The 23,833-nt window shown below is 35.3% G+C and overlaps 5 protein-coding genes across 5 annotated transcripts; 3 read left to right on the top strand and 2 right to left on the bottom strand.

The window, feature by feature from the left end:
* The first annotated feature begins 1,934 nt into the window (after positions 1–1,934).
* LOC111783149 (dihydropyrimidine dehydrogenase (NADP(+)), chloroplastic) lies at positions 1,935–5,016 on the top strand. Its single transcript, XM_023664049.2, has 7 exons — positions 1,935–2,374; positions 2,691–2,954; positions 3,042–3,212; positions 3,293–3,405; positions 3,508–3,694; positions 4,423–4,532; positions 4,628–5,016. The coding sequence occupies exons 1-7, from the start codon at positions 2,102–2,104 to the stop codon at positions 4,782–4,784; spliced, it is 1,275 nt and encodes a 424-aa protein (XP_023519817.1). The 5' UTR covers positions 1,935–2,101; the 3' UTR covers positions 4,785–5,016.
* Positions 5,017–5,101: 85 nt separating this feature from the next.
* On the bottom strand, positions 5,102–5,663 carry LOC147786348 (uncharacterized). The gene has a single exon (XM_087120831.1). The coding sequence runs from the start codon at positions 5,448–5,450 to the stop codon at positions 5,226–5,228; it is 225 nt and encodes a 74-aa protein (XP_086976957.1). The 5' UTR covers positions 5,451–5,663; the 3' UTR covers positions 5,102–5,225.
* A 1,175-nt stretch (positions 5,664–6,838) lies between these two features.
* Positions 6,839–12,688, bottom strand: LOC111783085 (DEAD-box ATP-dependent RNA helicase 27). The gene is made up of 13 exons (XM_023663967.2): positions 12,407–12,688; positions 11,628–12,122; positions 10,985–11,170; positions 10,241–10,426; positions 9,756–9,839; positions 9,504–9,545; positions 9,265–9,336; positions 8,883–9,182; positions 8,028–8,066; positions 7,847–7,951; positions 7,671–7,739; positions 7,468–7,593; positions 6,839–7,259 (listed from the first exon to the last, which is right to left on the bottom strand). Exons 2-13 carry the CDS (start codon positions 12,078–12,080, stop codon positions 7,080–7,082), a joined length of 1,842 nt encoding a protein of 613 aa, XP_023519735.2. The 5' UTR covers positions 12,081–12,122; positions 12,407–12,688; the 3' UTR covers positions 6,839–7,079.
* A 1,126-nt stretch (positions 12,689–13,814) lies between these two features.
* LOC111783086 (uncharacterized) lies at positions 13,815–15,470 on the top strand. The gene is made up of 8 exons (XM_023663968.2): positions 13,815–13,974; positions 14,059–14,314; positions 14,397–14,556; positions 14,646–14,716; positions 14,785–14,862; positions 14,952–15,039; positions 15,115–15,170; positions 15,266–15,470. Exons 1-8 carry the CDS (start codon positions 13,909–13,911, stop codon positions 15,331–15,333), a joined length of 843 nt encoding a protein of 280 aa, XP_023519736.2. The 5' UTR covers positions 13,815–13,908; the 3' UTR covers positions 15,334–15,470.
* Positions 15,471–17,760: 2,290 nt separating this feature from the next.
* LOC111783158 (putative inactive receptor kinase At1g48480) lies at positions 17,761–20,816 on the top strand. Its single transcript, XM_023664057.2, has 2 exons — positions 17,761–19,628; positions 19,897–20,816. The coding sequence occupies exons 1-2, from the start codon at positions 18,269–18,271 to the stop codon at positions 20,523–20,525; spliced, it is 1,989 nt and encodes a 662-aa protein (XP_023519825.2). The 5' UTR covers positions 17,761–18,268; the 3' UTR covers positions 20,526–20,816.
* Positions 20,817–23,833: the final 3,017 nt, after the last annotated feature.

Raw genomic sequence — 23,833 nt, 5'->3', positions numbered from 1 at the left:
AACATATCCACGTGTTATTGACATCATATAGATAAATTTATATCATCTACCTAACATTATTGAATAAAATACTTAAATAGTTGAGATTTTATATTTCTTCTAATTTTCTAGTGGCAGTGGAGGGTTAGTTGTACGAGGCAGATTAAATATTATTTAATTTTACTTAAATTACAAATAAATCCTAATTATGCATAAAATAAATAAAGGTGAAAATCTTTTTTTTTTTTTTTTTTTTTGGTAGTGTTGAAAAAAAGGAAGATTCCATTGCGTTGCCGTTGAAAAGGGTACGGCAGCCACAGGCAGCCCGTTTCTTTTAGCCAAACATTTTTGGAAAAATCGTAATTAAGCTCACATTTCCCATGTGCTCATAACAATAAATAAACAAATAAAATTAAATCCTCCACTTTTCTTACCAATTCATCATTTAATCACGTTGGATAATGAAAGTCCCACGTTCGTTAATTTAGGAAATGATCATGGTTTATAATCAAAGAATACTCTCTCCATTCGTATGAGGTCTTTTGGGAAGCCGAAAGCAAAAACATGAAAGCTTATGGTCAGAGTGGACAATATCATACCATTGTGGAGAATCGTGTTCGTTTAATAGATCATTCCCTTAAAATTAAACGAATTTTATAATTATTTAATTTCATCCATCTAAATATTTTGAAAACTTGAGCACTCGTTCTTGAAATTTTTTGAAAAATAGATAATATTGATAATTATATTATAACACATAATTATTTAGTTGGTGGAATTTTAAGGAAGAAAAAATTAAAAAGAATATGTGTGTGACGTGGGAGATAGCGATTGGTTGAAATTTCAAATTACGGTGTGAGTGGATCACAGAGGATAAAGTTTAATTTAAGGAAGACAAAATGATGGTTCAGGAAGGCTTCGGAAGGAAATTGGAAAGTAAAAAGAAAGCGATTTATCCAATGAATTTTAAAATAATAAAAACAAAATTACGAAAAGTGACATAATTAAATTAAATATATAATATTTAGAGGTGGATGTGAAGGGTGCATGAACCTCCTCAACGCCTCCATGCCACTTGTAAAGTGGGATAACTATTTATTCATTTTTATTATCAATTTGATTTAGACAGCCTTTTTTTTTTATTATTTATTTTTTAAAAATTAAATATATATTTTTTCTATTATATTGTCAATTTTGTACATTAATTAAATAGTTTTTTTTAGCACGAGCTTCTCATTTTTATTTCTTATCATTAAAATAGTCATTTTAATATCTATTCTTTTAAATCAATAAATTAAATTATAAACATTAATTTTGCCAATTAAAATTCAGAAAATAATTATTTTATATTTTAACCTTTTAAATTAATTTTTTTAGTGTTTAAATATAGACGTGTGGAAGTGAAGGGAGATGAGCATGTGTCCAAAACGGTAATTGGGCTGTCGTTTTAGCAACTTGCTGCTGACGTCATGGCAAGATCCGACATGACGTTTTCCCTCCCTTTTTGTTAGAAATGTCCCGCTCCATTCCTTTATTATTACTATTTAAAGATTTTTTTTAATATTTTTATTAAGAAAAATATCTATTTATTTTTAAATTAAAGTTAATTTCTTGAAAAAAAAAAAAGGATATTATTTAACTCTCTGATTTGCTAATGGGCCAGCTCGCGTCAAGAAAAGACCATCTTACATTTGGGCCCACTGGGCCAAATGTAGAATTAAGCCCGGCCCAATTTCTAGTAGAATTGGGCTGTCGGGTTAAATAATTTATTTTAAGTCGGTTTATATTAATAAATCTCTTACTTTTTATTTATTTATTTATTTCCATTTCTAGTTACCATCCAAAGAAACACCTGTTAGTGAGATAAACTATTTAAATTAATTACCGAATTTATTTGCTTATTTAAAATAAATTATTAAATTACTAATCCGATTCATTCATCATTATTAAATTGAATACGTTTATAAATCCAGAAGGAAATTGACGAGGATGATTCTTCATGCCCCACCTTTCCATCTTTCTTGATCGAATATTACATCTCAGATTGAGTTACCCATCTTCTTCTTCTCCTTCTGTTCCATTACAGGATTTTCTGTTGCAGAGAGCTTGAATTTCTTGATCCATGGCGTCGTTGGATTTTACCCAGATCAGAACTAGAAACCCAATGTCCGAGCTCGCGCTGAATCGGTCTCGGATGCGTTTGCCTCGTCGAAATAGAGTTGGGTTCAGAGTGGTGGCCGCCGGTGAAGGTCAGGCGGAGCCTGATCTCAGTGTGACGGTTAATGGATTGCACATGCCTAACCCGTTTGTAATTGGGTCGGGTCCGCCGGGAACTAACTATACGGTTATGAAGAGGGCATTTGATGAAGGTTGGGGCGCTGTGATTGCCAAAACTGTAAGTTCTATCGCTTTTGATTTCGATTTCGTAGTGTGTTGATTCCGTTAGCTTATGATTTGATTTTTGAATGGCGAATTGGTTGCTGTTAGTGTAATCTACTGATCTGTGATTTCATCTTAGAGATTGTTCTTGATTAGGAATATGATTAGTGTTTGGAGAAAGAGATATTTAGATTAATCTTTGGCTGGAAGAACATTACTGGTTCTGCTATCTGTTCTTGATTGGCTGGAAGAACATTACTGGTTTTGCTATCTGTTCTTCATTGGCTGGCATGTCCATTTCTTGTATTTTCATGGATCTTTGTCTCTGTTAGGTGTCACTAGATGCAGCCAAAGTAATAAATGTAACGCCTAGATATGCCCGGCTTCGAGCAGATTCAAATGGCTCTGCAAAAGGGCAGATCATTGGGTGGGAGAACATTGAATTGATAAGCGACAGACCCCTTGAAACTATGTTGAAAGAGTTTAAGCAATTGAAGGAGGAGTATCCTGATAGGATTCTCATTGCTTCAATAATGGAGGAGTATAACAAAGCTGCTTGGGAAGAACTTATCGATCGAGTCGAACAAACCGGAGTTGTATGCCTACGATCTATGCCTTCTTTACCGCGTGTTTATTACCAAGAACAGTTCGTGTCATTGAATGTTTATGTCTCTTACTTTCAGGATGCATTTGAAATCAACTTCTCATGCCCTCACGGCATGCCCGAACGGAGAATGGGCGCTGCAGTCGGGCAAGATTGTGCGCTTTTGGAAGAGGTTTGTGGATGGATTAATGCTAAAGCTACAATCCCTGTCTGGGCTAAAATGACTCCCAATATCACTGACATTTCACAGGTAGTTTTGCTGTTCTTGTATTTGAATGAGTATCTATGGTTGTATGAACTGATGCATAGTACAATTCTTCTTTTGTAAAGCCTGCTAGGGTGGCTCTGAAATCGGGTTGCGAGGGGATAGCGGCTATCAACACGATCATGAGTGTAATGGGAATCGATCTCAAGACGTTACGCCCCGAGCCTTGTGTTGAGGGGTTTGCTAATTCGAACTTTTGAACTCGTCGATATAGAATGATTGTGTGTTGAATTAGCATTCAGCTGAAATATTGGATGTGGTTCAATCTGTATGTTGTTAGGTACTCAACTCCAGGAGGCTACTCTTCCAAGGCAGTTCATCCTATTGCTCTTGGTAAAGTGTTGAACATCGCAAAAATGATGAAGGCGGAATTTAATGATGCAGACTACTCTCTTTCTGGCATTGGAGGTGTCGAAACCGGTGGAGATGCTGCCGAGTTTATTCTACTCGGAGCAAACACTGTTCAGGTACAACGAGAAATTTGTAACTGCCCAAGCCCACCGCTATCTTTGGGCTTTCTCTTCTAGACTTCCTCTTAAGGTTTTAAAATGCGTTTATTAGGGAGAAGTTTCCACACCCTTGTAAGGATGTTTCGTTCCTCTCTCCAACTGAAGTGAGATCTTACAATCCATCTTCCTTGGGGCCCTACGTCCTCGCTGGCACACCTCTCGGTGACTAGTCCTGCCTACCGCTAGCAGATATTGTCCTCTTTGGACTTTCTCTTCTGCGTTTCCCCTCAAGATTTTTAAAACGCATCTACTAGAGAGATATTTCCACACTCTTATAAGAAATGTTTCGTTCCCCTCTCCAATCGATGTGAGATCTTACAATTCCTCCCTCTTGGGAACCCAGCGTCTTTGTTGGCACACTGTCCAGTGACGGGCCTTAATAACATTTGTAACAACCCAAACTCACTATTGACAGATATTGTCCTCTTTGAACTTTCCTTTCTAGCTTCCCTCAAGGTTTTAAAACGTGTCTGCTAGGGAGAGGTTTTCACACCCTGAAGAGGAATGCTTCGTTCTCCTTTCCAACCGATGTGAGATCTCACAAAATTATAGCCTATGATTTACGTTGCGACTTCAACTAGTTCATTTAACGAAACTGGTCGTAATGGCTCGGACGTCCTTTGGTTTTAGGATATTAGTAATGGTGTACTATTATTGTATGCTGAGGAAGTTGCATTCATATGCAGGTGTGCACGGGAGTGATGATGCATGGTTATGGCCTCGTTAAGAAACTCTGTGCTGAGCTGAAGGACTTCATGAAACTTCACAACTTCTCATCCATTGAAGATTTCAGAGGGTAAGTTTGGAGTTTGAAATCAATAGCAGTTCTTAATAGAACACGACTCGATCCCCTCGAACATCGGTCACACTAACGAATTCCCGGTGAAACAGGGCTTCCCTTCCATACTTCACGACGCACACGGATTTGGTTCGGAGGCAGCGGGAAGCAATCGAGCAGAGAAAAGCTGTGAAGAAAGGCCTGCAGTCTGATAAAGATTGGACTGGCGATGGCTTTGTCAAGGAAACTGAGAGTATGGTTTCAAACTGAAGGGCTTAATACAGTACACGGATCAAGCCTTTGCTTTGGCTTGGCAGTAGAAATAACTCAGAATGTTGTCTTTGTTGCATCCGAGTTCAGTTTCTTTTGTTCTTTCTTTCTTCTTCCCTCGAATAAGTGTATCATTACAGAACAGTTTCAATTTCGTATGATTGTGTATGTGAAGGAATATTAGCAAGAAATTCCTTTCCAAGATCAATAATCTTTGAAATTCATAAGCAAATCATGTACGAATCTCAACAGAATCCAAAAATCATTCATGAACACTTCAGATATTCATGAACTCGAGAGTTGAGAAAGAAGAGCAATATTCAAAATCCAGAAATCTCTCTATTAGAAAAAAAAAAAAACAACGAACTATTTACAAAAGAAGAAGAAGAAGAACAGAACTATGTAGTATTAGAAAAGAGAACAATCATCAACAATCTCCTTCTACGATTCCCCGACCGAAATCGGCCGGCCAGACACTCCAAGCGGAGAGCGAGAGATCTGGCGATTGATCTCTCGAAAGGCGGCCGTCGGCGGTCTAATCTCTGGCTGTCCCGGTCTCCAATCGATGATAATCTCCGATTCCTCCTTGATCTTCCTCACCTGGCTATGAACAGGAAACGGAGATCCGATCTTCTCCATCCTAGTGTTCTGCTTCCAATTCTCCATCTCCAGAAACCGAAACGAAATAACAAAACCCTAACTCGCAGAATCGTTCCGAATGATCTACGCCAGAAACCTCTCACTACCTGGCGGGGTTATATAACAGAGAATCTAGAGAGAGAGAGAGAGAGACGAAGACGAGACGTAAGATGGGAGGGAAGATGGAAGTTGGGTGGAGAAATGGGGAATAGGCAACCCGATTTTGAATCAGCCGCTGCTTTTGACCTTCCATTCAAACCGCCCTTGTCTTAGGAAATTACATTTTTAAATTCCTAATTGAAAAAATAAAATTGAAACTTTCAAAAATAAAAAATAAAAAATTAAATTGAAGATTATCCAAAATATTATTATTATTATTTTTTTTTTTTTGGTGTAAGCAAATGCTAATTAATATTAATAGTTATTTTTCTGTTATTTTGACTCCTTTCAGAAAATACGGTCAAGCTGACCATTGGAATATTCCTTCCAACCAATACATTGAAATATCCCACTTCAAGAACACATGAATAATAATTTTAAAATAATATATTAATTTACCATTTTAATTCTATCCTTTTATTTTTTTTATTAAATTATAACTATTTAATTTTTTAAACCGTTTCTTTCTTTTCTTATATATTTTTGAGGGGTGTTTTCAAAATTTTTTTTTGAAAAACTTAAAATATATATATTGTTTAATTTAATTTAATATGAATATTTTTTTTAGATTTATCCACGCCATAAAATATCCTGAAAACAATTAATGAAAATAATAAAAGAGTCGATTTTTGGTCTGCTGACGAAGACGATGACGTAGCACAGACGTAGACATTTGCGAGGCAGTTAAGTTTGTTATGATTTAAGAAGCAATCGGAATTCCATTAAAACACGTGGCAAAATCCAACGGTGTCGTTTCAATTGCGTGCAATTCCAGGCCAGATATTTGGGATGGGCATATCAAACACAATGGAAAAGTAGTGGAAACGTGGCACACGACAATTGGTCCAAATATGCGTAGTAGTTACACATTTAAATATGACTTCTGTCTAAATCATAATATTCTTAGTTGTTACACATTTAATTAGTTGGAGTGGCTAGTAAGCAGCCATTGAGAAACTCTAGAGAGCTTTCTTTTCTAATTAATAAATAATTATCTATTTGGTGACGCAATAATCATATATTAATCATTGGATTCAATTTGATAAATAATTAAATTACTCTCAAATCCATTTGTATAGAGAACACATAAAACAAATTATAATTTATTAAATAATAAAAGAATTCAAGAAAATAATTATAGTAACAAATTTCATATAATTATTACAACTTATCAAATTAAAAATTATATTAAAAAAAAAAACAAGGGTAACATTAACAACGGTAGCTTAAGCTATGAACAAAAGTCAATTATCTAATTCGAGTAATTCAAAAGATTTCTCTCATACAAATATTAGGATATAAAATCTCATTTGGTTACAATCATCATATAAATGAATCATTACAGGCCGATGTAGCTAAGCTACTATAAAACATATACTCTCGACTAAAAATGTGAGGTTCAAACCACGTCCTACAAATTTTTAATCTAAAAATAAAAATTTGCTAAGTAAAGAATAATAATTTCTTGTGAAGTCATTCAAAGATGGATAGGTTCAGCTAGTATCTTACAAATTGTCTCTCATCATCCGCATTGTTTCTCCCGTAAGGATTGCTCTCACTGAATCGGTTCCTGCTCCCTTCTACTTTACGCGTTTTCTTCCTGAATTTTGAGGCACTACTGTCGATGTTAAGGTTGACCTTTGGAGGGTTGGAAAAGCAGAATGAAGCAGCAATACCCTGTTCACATACCAACTACAAGTGTAAATATAGGAAGCTTCCCGAATCGAGTTACCCGAATTCCAGCACACAACTTGTATCCAACCAAATTTATAAGTTAGTGAAGCATCTCACAAAGATTTCAGAAGAAAATGGATGTGTACATAGAGGCACGTTCTGGATTTCAATATATGGGATGGGGTGCATGAAAAGAAATTGAGATCAGTACCTGCAGGTCAAGGCGGTGGACATTGAAGATATCTTTCATAGAGTGTGAATTGTAAGCTAATAAATAGGATCTGTAAGCATCCTTAGCCGACTGGTTCAAATAATAATTACTGCCGACCAGCTTCTCCTGGATCATTCAATATTTCAGAGTTATGTGCTTGTGCTAACGTGTTACTGCTGAGAACAAATGGGGAATGAATTTACCAGGTGAGACTGCACGTTGGCCAGTTTTTTATCACTGAACTCGTACTCTTTGACAGGAACTTTTGCTGCCTGGTAATAAAACATCAACCACACAAGATATTAATCTACTAAACGCTGAGAAGAAGATAATCTGACACCTCTGACAGTGCATATAAATTTTGAGGGAAAATACAAACCTTTAGATAGCTAAGAAATTGAAGCTCTTCAGGAATCAAGAAAAGTAGTGCATTTCCTTTGCTACCTTCGCCTCGAGCTGTTCGACCAACTCTATGAATATATTCCTAAGACAAATAATTTCACACAACATTAAACTCAACATTAAATGGGTCGTGACTGCTATTAAGTAGCAATAAGCACCTTAGGTTCATCTGGAGGATCGTACTGCACAATCCAATCCTGAGACACACAAAAAATAAGACAAAGTTAAATGGCTTTAAGACGTATTATTATCCTTAAATAAGTATATTTCAATATGTCAATTCTTAATGAAAATAGATTTCAGATGCCAGCTATGAATAAGATACGAATGTTTATCAGATCTATAGTAATTGAATAAACAGAGTTAGTTTTAATCTTCATCCTTTCAAGATTATACTAACAGAACTAAAACACTACAAAGAAGTCAAACAAACACTATAAGAAGTATCCCCACACTGCAACTCCCGAAGAACTTCAGGGCTAAAAGGGAGCTACAATACCAAAACAAACACTACAAATATACCCACACACACTACAAAAGAATCAGAGAACATTCAACGGTATGTAGCTATGTTGACGTGAAGTACGTTGATTGATGATTGACCTTAAAAGAGGCGGAGAAAATAAAAGATTTAGAGAACTTTATCTGCTTAACAATTTTTACGGATTCGTTCCTTTTCATGCGATGCACTGGTGTAAATGTACATACATCTAAGATTATAGCCTCTCATCATTTTATTTTAATTTGGAGATCTTACCCCCCCCCCCCCCCCCCCCTACAGGAGCTAGGAGTTTTAACTTCACCTATTTTATTTATCAATGAAATTCTCTTCTTTACAAAAATCCATCCAATCAATGTATTCAAGGGTGATCATATCCTCCATCCAACCATTCGTGATAAAACGGCAGTTTTGGTGGCAACGAGCGTTTGTGCTAGTGAGGGCGAGGGCTACAACATTAATTGTTTCCATGCAGAGAAATGTATTGACATAGCTAAAAAAGAGGATGACTTACAACAGCAGGGATGTCAAGTCCACGTGCAGCAACATCAGTACATAGTAGGATCCCTGTCTCAGCCTTATTGAAGGCAAAGAAGGTAGAAGTTCTCTTCTGCTGTTTTTGCTTTCCATGAATATCCATGCAATCAACCTTAATGTATCTAAGAAGGTCCGCGTGAAATTTGACAGAGTTACAAGATGAGAAGAAGACCATAACTTTCTTAGATAAAGTTCTCTTCAAGAAGGAATATAGAACAATGAATCTCTTAGCACTGGGCACAACACAATAACCTTGTTGCAACCCTTCATTTGTGACCTACAATAACAAATATGTCCAACAAGAAATCAAAAGGACTAATATTTGAAATAAACATATAAAGATCAGCAGGTCATGTTACCTTTGTTCTCCCATCATCCACATCAATATAAACAGGAGTTGACTGAAACGACAAGCGGACAAGATCCTCAACCTGTATTTTTTTTTCCCGAAGATCAGCAGGGAGGGAGAGAAGCAAAATCAATCCAAATGAACAAAGGAATACAAACTCATAAAGTTACAATAGTATATATGTTGATGGTAGAGGAGGAAAAAACCATGAAGAGAGAAAAGAACAATAGTTGAATGCAATACACATACCTTTTGTGTTTGGGTTGCTGAGAACAAAGCAGTCTGCCTATTCTGCAAATTGCAATACAATCAGATTACAGTATTGCACGAGGAAAATAATAACCACCACCATAAAAAATATAACGCACCCCCACCCCAAACTACATTTCACCCCATTTGTTAAGGCATACAGGTGACATGGCAACTTTTAACAGTTAACAGGACAGTCTTGAAAAAGCCTAATTATTATATCGTAGACGACATACAACAAGGGTCAATTACCTTTGGGAGGAGCTTTATAATTTGTTTCATTTCCTCCTCAAAATTGGTTTCCAATATCCTGTCGGCTTCATCAATTACGAGGCACTGCAAAAAAGTTCAGAGAGAATAGAACGTCACGATACATTTATAAGACTGAGGATAACACAAGTAAATTACCAACATAATTAGATGAGTTACACAATGAAATCAGAATAGAAAATGAAAATTGAAATTCTTTAGAGGTGATAAAAACCAACTTCATCGATGATGTAGTCTATTATCAATGGAGTAGTTTCTTATCCAAGAAAACTAAGGACAAAAAAAAAAAATAATAATAAAAAAAATAAAAAAAAACAAACAAGAAATAAATAGAGTGCATGAGGAGCAGACCACAAGTTAGCAGCAACAAATTTTTAAGAATCCATTTTCTACTTGGCACTAAGGAAAATGATTTCCAACAAAATACATCAACAACGCCAAGAAAATGAAAAATAGGCCACCCATACCTTCAAATTTTTAAACACAAAATTCTTAGTATGCTGAAGATGGTCAAGAAGTCGACCAGGGGTTGCTACTAATAGATTGACCCCCTTTGTAATACGATCAGCCTCGGCTTGTCTGCTAGAACCACCGGTAACAAGGCCAAGTGTCTGTGAATGATATTTGAGAAGCTCTTTTGCCACTTCATGTGTCTGAATTATCATTAAAAAAAAAAAAAAAAAACAAAAAAAAAAAGGTCAGTTCGTACTAATACCAAGAGATGGAAGGAATGTTGATGGAAAATAACAAGAAAAAGGTTATTAATGATCATGCTTGTATGAGTATTAAAAGAACGTTTGGGTTTGCTTTTAAGGGTTAGCCCTGTGGCATAGAAATAGTTATAAAAGAGGAATTCCTACGATGTCCAGGAATTTTGTATTTGTTGGTTGCTTTGTTGAAATAGGATTAAAACGAAGATATTTATTCTCTTTGTTGGAACTTCTCGATCATGAATGGAGTTCTTATTTCAGTTTAAAGATACATTTAGGGAGCGAGTCCGAGTTGTGAGACAATACACAAATTTTGAGACTCTATAGCTTCGTATCATTTTGTATCTTTGTAATTATAATTCTTTTTTTATTAATACAAAACTGAAGCAGGATCTTCCCATACAAAGACAAATTGTAAGCTCCTTAAGCATCAAGATGAGGAGACATCAAAATCTATCTTATTAAAAGAGAAAAGCAGGCTAGGGGAAAATTTTTTCCAACCTGCATTGCAAGCTCCCTTGTTGGGCAAATAACGATAACACCAGCTCCATTACGAGGAGTAAAGCATATGTGATGTAGCAGCTCCACAGCAGGTATAAGAAAGGCAAGGGTTTTCCCGGATCCAGTCCTTGCGGCTCCAAGAACATCCTTGCCAACCAGAAAAGGTGGAATTGCTCTAGCTTGAATCTGCATTGGTAATGTTCAGAAAATTTGAGAATGCTCAAGTCCATGTATTAGTTTTTCTACTAAATTAAAATCAACTAAGAGATGAAAATGAATGTTTCATCAACATATCCACATCAAAAAGAGAAGCCTTACAACCAGCACACTATTCGTTAAAAGAACTTAAACCCACATTCGAGGTGGAGCGAGCCCCGTCAAAAACTATTTATAGGTAACATCAAAACATTGATTACCATGAATCAAGCGCTAAACATTTTTTCAGTATTCCCAATCACAACCTCAAAATAATACTTACTGCTTTCATACTCAAGTTAAATAGTTATCAGTAAAAGTTCTACCCTTTGAAATCGAATTTGATCCGTGGAATGCATAAACTAAGTTGTGCATAGAAAATCTCTCCCCAACAAACTATAAATTCTAATGAATATTTGATAATAACTTGCCCAAGCAGAAATCTCACCTGAGTCATATGCTCAAATCCCATGTCCTTAATCGCTCGGAGAGTTTTCTCCGACAACTCAAGCGAATCAAATGAAACGGTACTCATAATTCCCGATCCATCAGTCTTAACCTTCTTTTTCTCGTTCTTTTTATCCTTGTCCTTCTCCACTTCCCCTTCAACACCATCCTTTCCCTCGCCATCACTGGTATTTTCATGTCCCTCCTCCAACTCACCCTTCTTCATTTTCGACTTCCTCTTTTTATTCTTCTTCTCCTCTTCTTTCACTTTCTCCTCTGGTACATTACCTTCCGCATCTCCTTCCTCTTCTTCTTCACCTTCCATTGGGTTTTGAAGTTCTGATTCTTCCGCACCTGCTGAAGGAATATTTTTCTTCGTTCTCTTCCTTTTGCGCCTTTTGTTCATTGCCACGGCCTCTGATGAGGATGGAACATTCTCGTCCAGTACCACCATTGCAGTGACTTCTAATTCTCACTCGCCCCCTGTTTGGGATCCCTGAAATTAGAATGTTTCAAATCAGTGCTGAAAAGAATGATATGTTATTTGCTTTGTTCATCTTCTTCAATATTTTTTTCCTCTTAATTTATCGATTCGGATAAGAACGATACGTTTTTTGTTCCTTTTTATTAATTGATTCAATCTTGTTTTCCTAACTTGTAATGTAAACATTCTTAATTTTATGTTTTCATTTAGGCTAGTCGAGCACTGGTTGAAGAATAAATCAACAACAAATATAAATAAAATTGCTCAACCAACGAAACAAAATAAATAAACAAAACCTTGAGGATCTGAAGAATGAGCTGCGGCAGCTTTATCTCTCCAACGGCGCGGGAAAGAGGCTGAAGCACTGTGTTTCTAAAAATAAAGACAGAGATAAGTAACTCTAATAGCTTGAAGAGGCGACAAGGTTTGAGAGGGAGACCGCCGGCGGCGGTTTCGTTGGGATGATGAGATTTCAGCCAGCGGCGGCAACAGCTGAGACAGCGTCGAGCAAGAACCGCGCAAAGTGCAGTAGCTTGTAGCGGGAGGGAGGGGTGGCTGAACGTGAAGTAGGGTTTAGAGAAGTAAAAAAATAAAATAAAAATAAATAAATAAACTACAGAAATTAATTTAAAATAATGATAAATTACGATTTTTTATAAGTTTATAATTTGTGTCAAATTAATTCCTAAATCGTCGATTTTCCAATATTTCATAAATCTTCATTTTTTTCTCCCAATTTAAATATTAAATAGAAATTGACGTATCAAATTTGAAAATAAAAAATAATAAAACATAACGACACTTGTTCTTTTGGTTAAGCATTTTCAAACCCTAATTATAATTTGTAACTGCCCAATCAGATATTGTTCGCTTTTAGTTTGTTACTTGTAGTCGTCAGTCTCATAGTCTAATAGTTGTCAGTCATTAGTTGAGATCTCACATCAGTTAGAGAGGGAAACAAATCCTTCCTTATAAAGATATAAAAACCTCTTTCTATGTATTTTAAAATTTTGAGGTTAACGACCATGGGACAGTGTGTCAGTGAGGATGTTGTACCCCTAAGGGAGGTAGACTCTAAGATATGAAAATAAAAAAAAATTCTTAAAAAGGGTGTAGAATCCTCTTCATAATAAACACATTTTAAAATCGCGAGAGTGACGACAATAATGTAACAGGCCAAAGTGGTTAGTTTACATGGTGCTCAACGCTAGCTACGATGTAAGTTACGTTCATCACTACAACCAAACACAACAATGAAAATCGGGACTTTAATATGGCTTTACGGTGACAGTGATAATTGAGAACCAGCCACACATCAGTTATTAATTAAATTTGTTAAGTTAAAAATAATAATTAAAGTTTTTCATTATTATTACTTTTAAATAAAGTAGCGAGAGTTTTAATTTAAAACTTTAATACATTTTTAAAAGGAAAAAAGAAAATATATTCTAACTTTCAAAGAAAAAAGAATAAATTCTTATTTATTAAATTAAAATCCCCATTTTATTCTTTGCAAAAACAAAAGGATTCAGAGTTTGAATTTTTAAAATGCCAAGAGCCCATACAAAAAATGACCGTTGAGCTCAGTGTAAAAGTTACAGCCCCGTCACAAAAAAATGAATGACCGCACAAACATGGTGACAGTACGGTGTCAGTGGGTCCCACTAGCGAGATTACACGGCCCATATACGTAGGTGACAAACTCCGAGCGACAAGCTTGTCATTTTATCATCCCCTCCACTTTTCAATCGCGTTAATTTGTTGCGACAAAGGAGGAGAGGAAGAAGAAACAAACACCATGGGAAGACTCAGAGCAAAAAGCGACTATGAAGATATCAGAAACGCTCGCATTTTAGAGAATCAGGTCTCTCTTTCAATCCCTCATCGTCTTCTTCTTCTTATTTTTCATCTCTATCTGATTTGATTTGATGGAAAATGGCGGGATCAGGAGCGATTGGCGTCGCTAGGGTTGAAGAAGACCGCATCCGAACTTCGTTCTATTATTTCCTCTGCAAAATCTGCGAAGATCCAAGGGAGAAAATGTCGCCACACACTTCCCCGGATTTCTCTTCCTCTTCGTCGCTCTGATCGATTGAAGCAGATTTCACTGGACTCCACTCCGGTGCATGACCAGATTTCTTACCGGAGATCCGACAGATTAAAAAGGAAGGTAGTTCAGAGTCTAAAATTCGAGCCTAAAGAAGGTAGATCAATGGAGAAATAGTTGAAGAGTATACTGTATCACTTAGGTAATGATTTACTGTTAACTGACGTTTGATTTCACAGTGGGGGAAAAGATTAAGAAGAGGCCTGCAAATGCTCCTTTGGTTGAAATTGATGACTTCGACCATCGGCTTTCGCCGGACGCTTCGGCACGGAGGTGTAATAGTAAGGGACGGGGGAGTGTTTATGATCCTGTTTATGGAATTTGCTGCCATTTCTGCAGGTACATTCAATCCTTTGTTCCTTCACATTTCTGTCACTGCTGATGGTTGATTTGAGATGAATGGTGTTTGAAATTTAATTGGGGTGTAGGCAGAAGAAACTCTGTGGTGAAGAAGATTGCAAGAGATGTGGTAATCTCGATATGGATGAACCATGTATCGGTAAGTGAGTTAAACAAAATCTACTTCAATTAAAATGTAGTTGAAATGTACTGACTATTTCCCTATAGGGAAAACTGATTGCTCCGTTTGCCATTCCTCCAATGGTGTGTTCTGCCGAGCTTGTCTGAAGGTCAGATATGGCGAAGGTAAACTGCTCTACTCAATACAAACTGCTGATCAAAATCTTTGAGACATAGAATTAATGTGGGAATGGGCTGTGATGTTTGTTGATTAGAAATGGAAGAAGTGATTGAGAACAAGAAATGGATGTGCCCTCATTGTGTGGAGAAGGAAGGAACCAACCCTTATTGGATATGCAACAGGTCTGGTTGCTTAAAGTCTTTAGAAACAGCCTACTGACTATTTCTGGCGGATTTTAACTGGGTGTGTTCTTGCAGTTCATTGTGCTTGAAGAAGCGCAAGATGGCTCCCACAGGGCTTGCCATTTACAGAGGTTATTGATTTTTCTGCTTTAGTATGCAAACTTTATGTGTTATTGTTTGATTTTGGGTCATCATTTTGCTGCCATTTTTGTGTTGATTTTTGCAGCTCGAGAAATGGGTTACCAATCTGTTGCACATCTGTTAATGGATGAGCTTAAGCGAGCAAACAGATAAGCCTTTGTCTCTCTATCTCTCGTACTTCTGATCTATTCTGATTTCTAGTAATATATCAGTAGTCTGTATCATATAGTTCTCACAATCATCGAACACAAAACCCATTAGAATATTTTCAACATAGAGTCATTGAATTATGGATGCAGTTTTAACCCATTAGAATATTTTCAACATTATTTATAAGATTTGGAAGTCTCTGCCTTCCAAAACGCGTTTTAAAACTGTGAGGCTGATGAGAGTAAGTAACTTGTCAAAATGGACAATATGTCAGTGGGATGATGAAAGTTCCACCTCTGCTAATTTAAGGAATAACCGTGGGTTTATAATCAAGGAATACTCTCTCTATTTGTATGAGGAGGCCTTTTGGGGAAAGCCATGAGAGCTTACACTCAAAGTGGACAATATCATACCATTGTGGAGAGTCGTGATTCTTAACATAGTATCAAAGCCATGCCCTAACAAGGGAGTCGAGCCTCGATTAAGGAGAGGCGCACTTTGTTCGAGGGAGGTGTTGGATGATGTTAGTCGTGCCAATCGAGTGGTAAATTCTCAAATATCGAACAAAGGACTCCAAAAGAAAAGGAGTCAAGCCTCCTCAAAGGCAGTAAAAAATGACTAAGATTTCAAGGGGAGGCGCACTTTGTTTGAGGGGAGGTGTTGGATGATGTTAGTCGTACCAATAGAGAGGTAAATTCTCAAATATCGAACAAAGGACTCTAAAAGAAAAGGAGTCAAGCCTCTTCGAAGGCAGTCAAAAACCAATATCAATCCTCAAATATCGAACAAAGGACTCCAATAGAAAGGGAGTCAAGCCTTCTCGAAGATAGTCAAAAACCAATATCATGAGTTTATAATCATGGAATACCCTCTCCATTGGTATGAGGTATTTGAGGAAGTCCAAAGCAAAACCAATATCATACCACTGTGGAGATCTTATTTTTTCTTTAGTTCAGATTGAAACTTTATAATCTTTTAAACCATAATTACGTGTTTTTAAGATGAAAAATAAAGCATAAAGGGGAGGGAAGATAATTTTCTTTGAAATAATAAATAGCTATAGATTTTTTATAGTGTTGGGCCAAACTTTTTATTATTTATAATCCTTCTGATATTTACCTTTTCAGACCTCATTTCATAACTTTTCCCTAAAAAAAGTAATCTTTGTCGGCCCTAAATTAAAGCAGGCTGGGCCGGCTGAATTTATTGGGCCTGCCACGTAATCAAACCACGTGGGCCGCCCCAGGTAGCCTTACCTAGTTAAAACGTTCCAGGTTTTAAGGATGGTATATTTGGATTCTCAATTTTAAAATTATTTTTTAATTATTGAATTATAATTATCTATTTACTATTTTATAATTGTATGTTATGATTTATTTTACCTTGAAATGATTTTAAATGATTTAAGACTTTTATCACTATTAGTTAGATGTTGGTGTTAACGTAAATGATAAAGAGCTGCAATTTTATAATAAAACCAAAAGCATTAATTTTATTAACTCAACCACTTTCTATATAAAATCATCACACCGACTCTTTTTTAATTATATCTTTTAACTATAAAAATACCCATACCTATGTAATTAATTAATTGTTACGTACTCCCACATGTGATATGAATAAAATAATAATACTTAAAAGAAATATGCTATTCTATTCTCTAATATTTTTGTACCTATAACGCGTCTAGTAATTGATGAATGTCACGTTACTTACAAGATTATTTGATCGAGTGATAAAAATTTAGAGATGAAAAAATGTTATGTAAAAAGAAAATTCTCTCTCGATTACCTTGTTTTTTATCTAGTTTTTTTATCTATTAGTTAAATGTTGTATCATATAAGCTTTACCTTGTCGGGAATGTTACAATTATAAGCTGAAAAAAAAAAACCAAATTAAAAGTAATTACCAAACAAATTAAATGAAAGTTTTAATTATAAAGAAAGTAATTTGACGGAAAAAATAGGTCAAAAGGTAATTATTAGAGTGAAAAAGTTTTATGTAACGGAAACATTGGAATCAAACAACAATCAATTAATACAAAAAAGAAAAAAGTATCCTCTGGATAGACATTTTGTCACCTAACTTTGGGCCCTTTCAATTTCCAATAATATTGTCACAAAATTAAAAAAAAAAAAAAAAAAACTTAGACCACTAAACAAATTTAATATAGAATGGTAAATTATGTTTAATTAGCTTAATTGTATTATTATTGTAATAAATGGAAAGATATCTAATATAGCTTAATTGTATTTTTAATGAATTTAGATTAAGGTTTATCCAAATTATAATTATTGGTACTTTAGAACCATTGTTACATAGATTAAGTCAATAAGCTATGATTATTATTGAGTTCTTACATTAAAATCAATATATTTGAGCTAATCTTATAGCTTTAATTAATACTTAGTTCAATATATAATTAAACATAATTTTATTTTTTTAAATATAAATAATTAAACATAATTTAATAAATTTGAAAATGTAAGCATTTGGAAAGAAAAATAGATGGAATATATAAAGACAAAAATTTAAGAAAAGAAAAAATGAAAATAGGTCTGTGAATTTGACAGTGACCACTGGCTTTTGGATACACCAAAAAGCATGGAATGCTTACACGCTCAGCTATGGCTTTCCTTTCTCTATCCATTTCTCTCTCTGAGTACTAAAAAAATTTGAAAAAGGGGAAATTTGTTCATCTTCTTAGCCACAGCCTGTTAACTCTGTGAAATTCCTCTTACCCAATTGAAAAAAGCAGCCGACAGCACACAATTTGCAGCTTCCCCAGCTCATACTCTACCCTTTTTCTAGTTCTATCGCTCCCTCTTTTCAATCTTCTAACCAATGCCTTGCGAACCTTATTGGGTTTCGAGATTTTTGTGATTAGAGTCCCCCGTTTTGCAGAATCTCAACTGGGTTTTGCTCTAAACATCTCAGAATGCGAACCCAGATGGGAACTCGTTGGCTTGCTCTGTTTCTTTTGGGGTTCTGTGTTCTAGTGTCTACTGTGAAGCCAGATCTTGGCTCTGATAGAACAGCTCTGTTGGCCCTTCGCTCTGCTGTGGGTGGCCGAACTCTTCGGCTCTGGAATGTGACTGATCAGAATCACTGTTCTTGGCCTGGGATTCAATGCGAGGACAATCGTGTCACTGTTCTGCGTCTTCCCGGAGAGGCGCTTTTTGGTCAATTACCGACCGGCATTTTTGGGAACTTGACTCAGCTTCGCACTCTCAGCCTTCGGCTCAACGCCCTTTCCGGTCCGCTCCCATCAGATCTCTCTGCCTGCATTAATCTTCGCAACCTCTATTTGCAAGGTAATGAGTTTTCAGGTCTGGTCCCTGATTTCTTGTTCCAGCTTCATGATCTTGTTCGTCTTAATTTGGCGTCCAATAACTTTTCTGGGGAGATCTCTTCTGGGTTCAACAATTTGACCCGTCTTAGGACACTGTTCCTCGAGAACAATCGCCTATCTGGGTCTATCCCGGATTTGAAGATCCCTATGGATCAGTTCAATGTTTCTAACAATCAATTAAATGGGTCGGTTCCAAAGGGATTACAGTCGTTTTCTTCGCGTTCCTTTTTGGGCAATTCTCTCTGCGGCCGCCCTCTAGAGGTTTGCGTTGGTGATCTTGTTGTGCCGACAGGGGAGGTTGGGGACAATGGTGGCTCTGGACACAAGAAAAAGCTGTCGGGGGGAGCCATTGCTGGGATTATCATTGGATCTGTACTGGGTTTTGTATTGATACTTGTAATCTTAATGCTTTTGTGCCGAAAGAAAAGTGCCAAGCAAACGCGTTCAGTCGATTTAGCCACAGTGAAGGTTCCTGAAGTTGAAGTTCAGGCGGGTAAGCCAGTCGGCGATATTGAAAATGGCGGTCATAGTGATGGTTTTACTGTACCAGTCACTACCACTGCCACTGCCACTGCCACTGCTGCTGCAACAGCGGCGGTGGCAACAGTGAATGGCAATGGAACTGGGTCTAAAAAATTGGTGTTTTTTGGTAATGCTGCAAGGGTTTTTGATTTGGAGGATCTTTTGAGGGCTTCAGCCGAAGTGTTGGGGAAAGGAACCTTTGGGACTGCTTACAAAGCTGCATTGGAAGTGGGTTCTGTAGTGGCTGTGAAGAGGTTGAAGGATGTCACCATAACTGAGAGGGAATTCAGAGAGAAGGTTGAAGCTGTTGGTTCTATGGATCATGAAAACTTGGTCCCTCTCCGGGCTTACTATTTCAGTGCTGATGAGAAGCTTATTGTCTATGATTACATGCCCATGGGAAGCTTATCTGCTCTTCTACACGGTAAGCTGTTTCGTTTTGTGAGATCCCACATCGGTTCGTGAGGAGAACGAAACACCCTGTATAAGGGTGTGGAAACCTTTCCCTAGCACACACGTTTTCAAAACCTTGAAGAGAAGCCCGAAAGGGAAAACCCAACAAGGACAATATCTGCTTTGCTTAGTTTTACGTTTTGATCATAATTGGCTCTACTTTCTCTAGTTTGATTTGGATTGATTGGTTGTACATTTTAAAGCTTTACTCTTTCCTTGTTGCTTACTTTGGACAATAGGAAACAAAGGAGCTGGAAGGACTCCATTGAGTTGGGAAATCAGGTCTGGAATTGCCCTTGGAGCTGCTCGTGGAATTGAATATCTGCATTCACAAGGTCCTAATGTCTCCCATGGAAACATAAAATCTTCGAATATTCTACTAACCAAATCCTACGATGCTCGAGTCTCCGATTTCGGTTTAGCACATCTTGTTGGACCATCGTCCAGCCCCAACAGAGTAGCTGGTTACCGCGCACCAGAGGTCACTGATCCTCGTAAAGTATCCCATAAGGCTGATGTGTATAGTTTTGGCGTATTGCTATTGGAGCTTTTGACAGGAAAGGCTCCTACCTACTCCCTTTTGAATGAGGAAGGAGTTGATTTACCTAGATGGGTGCAGTCAGTTGTTAGGGAGGAATGGACTTCTGAAGTTTTCGACCTCGAACTTCTTAGGTACCAAAACATCGAGGAGGAAATGGTTCAACTATTGCAGCTTGCAGTCGATTGCGCAGCTCAGTATCCTGACAAGCGCCCCACAATTTCCGAAGTCACAAAGCGTATAGAAGAGCTTCGCCAATCCAGCCTACACGAAGTTGTCAATCCACAACCCGACGCTGCTCGTGAATCAGACGACATGTCTTCTAGGTGAGTTTATTGGTGGTTTATAGGGTAAATTTTATCTCCATTTGTTGCATTCTCAATTTACTTACCTACCTGCCATCATATCTTTCATTTGAAGCCAAGAAGAAGAAGAAAAAAAGTAAAGATTTACCAACAGTTTGAATTCCTTTAATGTCTTGTATTTGTTGTTGGGTTGGTGATGCAATTAATTACTGCCTTTGCCTTTACTTTTGGCTTTTGCTTTTGCTTTTGATGTGTTGAAATTGATGAGATGTTCTTCTTTAGCTTCTATGATGAACTTTGTTCGTTGTGCTGTCCACTCTTTAGCCCTTTAAAGATAAAGTTCATAGCTTTTGATACCCAATTCAAAGAGTTTAAAGCTTTTGATACCCAATTCAAAGAGTTCATCTCTTTTGTGTGCTGTTGGTTGGCATGAAATGAATACCTTCACTACTCATTAAGGCAGCTTCTTTCATGCATCATTGTTGTGTAATTGAGCAAGACATGTCTGTTGGGGCCATACATTATTGAGGAGGACATTAAATACAATGTCCCAACTGTGCTGTCTTTTTAATTGCTACATAGGCAGCTGCCCCTTTCCCATGTCCCACAAACTCGAAATACTCCACGGGTCAACCTTACAATTCTTTGTTGTTATATGACCCGTGTTGATTTGAGGGTTTATAAGCTGGTCGTGATTGTGTTTAAACTGGGTTGTTTAACAAATGTAGGAGTGGGTAACGGAACGACCGAGTTAATAAGAGTCTTGTTTGTTAAATGTGATTACATGACTCAGGTCGATTTAAGAGCTTATTAGCTGGTCGTGTTTGTGTTGAAACTGGAGCTGTTGAACTAATGCAAGAGTGGGTAATCGAACGACCGAGTTTTGGATGGTAATAAGAGTCTCGTCTACCGATTAAGATTAATAATACTCATAAACGGTTTTAATTTGAATATTTATTTTATGTCACAGTCTGTTCGTTATTTTCGAAAATGAAAATAATAATTAGTGACTTGATGTTCCTCCCATCCAATTTGGGCAATGTTGAAATTTATCCCTATTAAAGGGGTATAATTGACAATTTAACAAAAATAATATGAATGGGCCAGATGGTTATGGGCCAGGTGATTATGGGCCGGTATTCTCTATTGCTATGTCTATCTTTATTGGGCTCAGCCCAATTCTTTTAGCTTTATTATTTATATATAAATTATTAATTGACATTAACTGATGATTTAATATTTTTAATGTCAGGGAAATTGAATTTTTTTTATAACCAAATATTGGAAATCGAGAAGTCAAATTAATTGGATTTATTTTTTGAAAATGTGTATCATATGGAATCGTTGGTTAAATAAAATATTTAATTGATTTTTATTTTATTGAGCATATAATTTATTATATTGATGTATGCGTTGATTATTTATCAAGTTTCTTTTAATTTAAAATAATAGGTATTAGATTCTTCCGTTAGATTTAATATTCTAATTGTACAGTCAACGAGAATCTAACATTAATAAAAAAATAAAAAATTTAAAAAATTAAGAAGCGAGAATTAATACTTTAGAATTTATTCAAATTGTCTTTTATAACCGTTCGATGCTACTAGTCATCACTATTTTGCACATGACATGTCATTGGGTGCATGTGTTGGACGTGACTGGTCCAACGCCCTTATCAAAATTGGATCGGTTAAGATGATTCGGGTAGATTGAATTCTAATTGTTAGAATGGTTCAATCTATAATAACGTACGACAATTTTGACCTATTATGCGTTCTTAAAATTTAGTGAGCAACCTATATGTACCAATATTATTGGTAATAAAATTTAAAATAATAAGACCAATATTATACCCATCTGGCCCCACACCATGTGGAGTCAAAATAATAATAGTAATAATAAATAATAAATTTATTTTGAAAAACTAAATTTTTATTTTTTTTCTTTTCAAAAATAAATTTGCTTTTATAAATTTTTTTAAAAATAGAAAATATAAATATATTTCTTTTATTTTAATAGAATAATATTACATTACTTACGTCGGTGGCGTATTAAGCACTACGATACTTTAAACAAGTAATTGGATTGAATTGATGTCGAACTAAATTAGAAGAATATGAATTATGGTATTAAATATTTTAGTAGTAATATAAATTATGGTCAAATAAAATAGAAATTAGTAATCGAAAATATATTAAATATGTCTAAAAATATATTTATTAAAAATAAAATAATTTATGACAAAATGATATTGACAATTATTTATTTATTTATTTATTGTGGGAATTGCATAAAATTGAGAATATCACAAATCTAGAAATTTAAAAACAAAATATGCCCCATGTAAAAGGCAAGTTCGACATTTAAATTTTAAAATGCATAATGAAAACGACGTCTTCGATCAATGTTTTGTTAGGGCTCGAAACGTGAGATGTGATCCTTACTTTTTTTTCTTTATTTAAAATTTTTTTCTAAATTATTTGCAGACGGGTTGTATTTATTTATTTATTTATTTTTGTTGAAAATTCAAACATTTGAATACAAAATAATTTTACCAAGTAATTAATAGAATTATGAAAAATAGTTTACAAAAAAAAAAAAAAAAAAAAAAAATATTTAGTGTAAATTATTATTTACGAAAAAATAAAATAAAAAAAATAGTGAAATCATATTAAATTTAGAAGGTCCCATAAATACGATCCGACGTGTATGGCCCACCCTTAGGCGCCTACCCCACATTTGACGCTAAATGTTAATTTTTAACTCAAAACCAAAAAATAATATATTGGCATTATTAAAAACACAGTAAAATTAATTATTTATTTACCTCAACAATTTTCTTTAAAAAAAAATAATAAAATAAAAAATTCCCATAAAAGCCTTTTATTTTGATTTTTTATATATATATAATTAAATAGTTTACTGGAGACAATTAATTTAAAGATATTATTATAATTGTGTAACATGCACGGTACTTTCAATGGCTTAATTTCGGAATTAAATAATATTCATATTCAACGTGATATTTAATTTCTAGCTGTCGTACTTAAAAAACCATTCTAATTGTCTCATTGATAACATCAATAGCTAATTTATTTTGCAATTTTTTATAAATATATATATTTATTTTATTTTTTATAATAGATTCGAATTTCCCTATTATTTAATATAAATAAAAAAATATTTTAAAATCAAGCCGGTGAATTATTTATTATTTATTAAAAAGGGTTAGAAGATATTAATACGACATTATTAAAATGTGGTTTAATTTTTAAAAATATTTTTATAAATCCCCTCATTAAAAAAAAAAAAAAAAAAAAACAAACAAAAGGT

Source organism: Cucurbita pepo, chromosome 20, assembly GCF_057944985.1.
Source record: "Cucurbita pepo subsp. pepo isolate OVF chromosome 20, ASM5794498v1, whole genome shotgun sequence".
In the NCBI taxonomy this organism is placed as follows: Eukaryota; Viridiplantae; Streptophyta; class Magnoliopsida; order Cucurbitales; family Cucurbitaceae; genus Cucurbita; species Cucurbita pepo.
Note: the sequence above shows the minus strand (reverse complement) of the source record. Positions and strands in the feature narration are given on the sequence as shown.